A 3,595-nucleotide genomic window follows, 5' to 3' on the forward strand; every position below is an offset into this window, starting at 1 on the left:
AGACCTCCTTGGCACCTTGCCAGGGCCTCGCCAGAGGGAAAGAGAGCAGAGAGAGCCGTCTCCATCTCCAAAGGGCAACAGTAGACCAGCCAGTCCGCAGCGAAGTGATGGATGTCGGAGCCAGGGGAGGCGAGGGACCGCTGCCGCGCATCATCTGATCGTCAGTCAATGAAGGGGCATTCACTCCGAACCCTCCCTGTGCTATTCCTGTTTAAAAGGTTTACCTAATCCCAGATGCAACATCCAGCCTTTCAGCAAAATCCAAATATGGACGGACCGTTGTGATATGAAGTAGGTATCACGAGCATAAGTGCGAGGGGAGGAGGGGGGCAGGCACAGGCTGGACCGCAGCTGCTTTGCTTTCGCAAAGTTATCCTCGTTGACACCGGGGTGAGAGAGAAAGAAAGAAAGAGAACATACAGACAGCAGAAGAAGAGAGAGCCGAGTCGGGTAGAATGAGAGGGTCGATTTTCTAGAGGAGGCTGCCCGTGTTCGGGGCAACACAGCGCAGAGAAAGAGAGAGACGCCCCTCTCCAGCTCTCCTCTCCGTCACTTTCGAGCTCTTTTCAGACCGACGAGGACCATAATGGCGAAAATGAGGGTGTCCTACGAGTACTCGGAGGCGGAGGATAAGAGTATCCGACTAGGACTGTTCCTCATCGTCTGTGGCATCCTGTCCCTCTTTATCCTCGGGTTCTGCTGGCTGAGTCCCACTCTACAGAGCATGCAGAGCAAACCGGCAAACTGCACCGTGGTGTCCGTGCTCAGACCGGAGGAGATGTTCGAGTGCGTGTTCACGTGCGGGGCGGACTGCAAGGGGACGTCGCTGTATCCGTGTCTGCAGATATTCGTCAATAATTCCGAGTCGAACTCCGTGGCTCTGCTGCATTTTGATGAACAGCAACTGGTGCTGAACCCTAAGGTAAATGACTAGAACTCTAGAACGAGAACACTGGGAAGGAGCAGTCTAGACTTTATAGTTGCACGTTAATGAATGCAAAGCTGTGAACGATCAATACAGTAGCTAGGCAAAGTGTCTGGCTGGAAAAGTTCCCAGTCTCAGTTTGTTGACATGACGTAGACGGATATTAGGCTAATGGATTGCCTGTTTAAAAACAAAAACAAAAACTATGTTAATGTAAACAAACTTTGTGTATTCTAAAGACCAAATAACATTCTTGCTATTACTACTCCAAAGACATGGCACAAAGTCACAGACTTAAATAATGAGTTTAACTTTCATAAAAGTCACTTCACAGCGAGCCTAAGAGGATCTACAGCTGTCCAAGTCTATTCTAGAGACACAGCCTCATCATCACTCACAAAGAGAACCTCAACTGTGATGATGAGGAACAGAGATGACAAAATGACTCCTTTGGGACAGAAAGCCCATTATGACATCAACACAACTTAAATGCCAAAGGTCTGTGTGAGGGAAGGTGTCAGTAAGTCCATTAAGCTCTGTAGTTCCGTTGTGTGTGAAGGCTTTTATTTAGATATAACTTTTCAGACGTACACCTCTCAGACTACGGATCAGGGAATGTCTTGGTCCTTTTGAGAACGTCTTCAGATTCTCTGTAATCATCATCATCATCATCATCCGTTATTTATAGCTGACTTCAGAAGGGTTGAAACCCAACCTTCTCATCTTGTGTTCTTCTGTAGATAGTGTGTTTATGCCTTTGAGGGGGTACTGTAGGGCATTCACCTCCTCCGTCCCCTCCTCTCCTCCTGCCCTTCCCCCTCCTCCTCTCCTCCTGCCCCTCCCCCTCCTCCTCCTCCCCCTCCTCTCCTCCTCCCCCTCCTCTCTTCCCCCTCCTTTCCTCCTTCCCCTCCTTCTCCTCCTCCTCCCCCTCCTCTCCTCTTCCCCCTCCTCTCCTCCTTCCTCTCCTCTCCTCCTTCCCCTCCTCTCCTCCTCCTTCCCCTCCTCTCCTCCTCCGTTTACTGACTGGGTTCTATGGCAACAGGAGCGCAGCTTTGAACAGTGATTTAGTGCGCTACTTTTGGCCACTAGGGAATAGGGTGACCAAAAGTAGTGGGCGAGGGAATAGGGTGATCTAAAGTAATAAGGTACCATTTAGGACAAATGTAATTCCAGCCTGCTCTCTACATGCGGTAGCAATTGAGCCTGAGCCTGGGGACGAGGTTAGAATGAATGTAGACCGTGCCACTGAAAGGAAAGAAGTGATAACATTGTTTGGCTGGCTACCATAGGAACAAGGGGTTGAATGAGTTAACAGTAAGCAGGCAATAGGAACGAGGGGTTGAATGAGTTAACAGTAAGCAGGCAAAAGGAACGAGGGGTTGAATGAGTTAACAATAAGCAGGCAAAAGGAACTAGGGGTTGAATGAGTTAACAGTAAGCAGGCAATAGGAACGAGGGGTTGAATGAGTTAACAGTAAGCAGGCAAAAGGAACGAGGGGTTGAATGAGTTAACAGTAAGCAGGCATTAGGAACAAGGGGTTGAATGAGTTAACAGTAAGCAGGCAATATGAACGAGGGGTTGAATGAGTTAACAGTAAGCAGGCAATATGAACGAGGGGTTGAATGAGTTAACAGTATGAATCACTCAGTGACTTGTGGAAATGCGAAAAGCTGCTTCAAAAAGGCTGTGTTTATACAGGCAGCCCAATTCTGATATTTTTTCCCACTAACTGGTCTTTTGACCAATCACATCAGATCTTTTCACATCATATCTTTTCAGAGCTGATCTGATTGGTCAAAAGACCAATTAGTGAAAAAAAAGATCAGAATTGGGCTGCCTAGTAAACACAGCCAAAGTCTCTTAAATGAATCAGGGATTTTTTGGGTCAGTTATTGGTTTCCTTAGCTGTTGAAGCACCAACACGAAGGCTTTCATTTAAAGATCCTGGAGAACGTGCCAACTAGCCGTACTTATGTATGGATGTCTGAGGAAGGAAATTAAAGAAAGCTGATTGTATCCGTGTGTGTGTGTATGTCTGTGTGTGTGTGTGTGTATGTGTGCGCGTGTATCAGTGTGTATCGGTATTGACAGGCTACTTTTGTACTTCAGTCTGAATCCCTGCTCCCCCTGCTCTGCCTCCCCTCCTCCTCCCCCTGCTCTGCCTCCCCTCCTCCTCCTCCCCTGCTCTGCCTCCCCCCGCCTCCTCCTCCCCTGCTCTTCCTCCCCCCTCCTCCACTGCATCGCAGTGCTAGCTGTGCCACTAGAGATCCTGGTTCGAATCCAGGCTCTGTCGTAGCCGGCCGCGACCGGGAGACCCACGGGGCGGCGCACAATTGGCCCAGCGTCGTCCAGGGTAGGGGAGGGAATGGCCGGCAGGAATGTAGCTCAGTTGGTAGAGCATGGTGTTTGCAACGCCAGGGTTGTGGGTTCGATTCCCACGGGGGGGCCAGTATGAAAAATAAAATAATGTATGCACTAACTGTAAATCGCTCTGGGGGGTGAGGGGAGCGGGGAGCAGAGCAGTGCTTCATTTGAGCCGGATCCCACCTCTCCGTTTTGGACTGTTTTGTTCCGGAACCTATTTGGTCAGATCCGGTAACGTTTGCATGATAAATAATTTTCACTTTTTGCAATGTAAAAATTATAATAAAAGCGATCAAAGTTCATTC

At 48.9% G+C, this 3,595-nt stretch overlaps 1 protein-coding gene across 1 annotated transcript; it reads left to right on the forward strand.

The window, feature by feature from the left end:
* Positions 1-586: 586 nt before the first annotated feature.
* Positions 587-922, forward strand: LOC311114377 (calcium-activated potassium channel subunit beta-4-like; the record flags this gene model as incomplete). Its single annotated transcript, XM_084189634.1, has 1 exon — positions 587-922. A coding segment is annotated over one exon (336 nt), but the record flags the coding sequence as incomplete, so codon positions are not given.
* Positions 923-3,595: the final 2,673 nt, after the last annotated feature.

Source organism: Coregonus lavaretus (assembly GCF_964263955.1).
Source record: "Coregonus lavaretus genome assembly, contig: HAP1_SCAFFOLD_4028, whole genome shotgun sequence".
Classification (NCBI taxonomy): Eukaryota; Metazoa; Chordata; class Actinopteri; order Salmoniformes; family Salmonidae; genus Coregonus; species Coregonus lavaretus.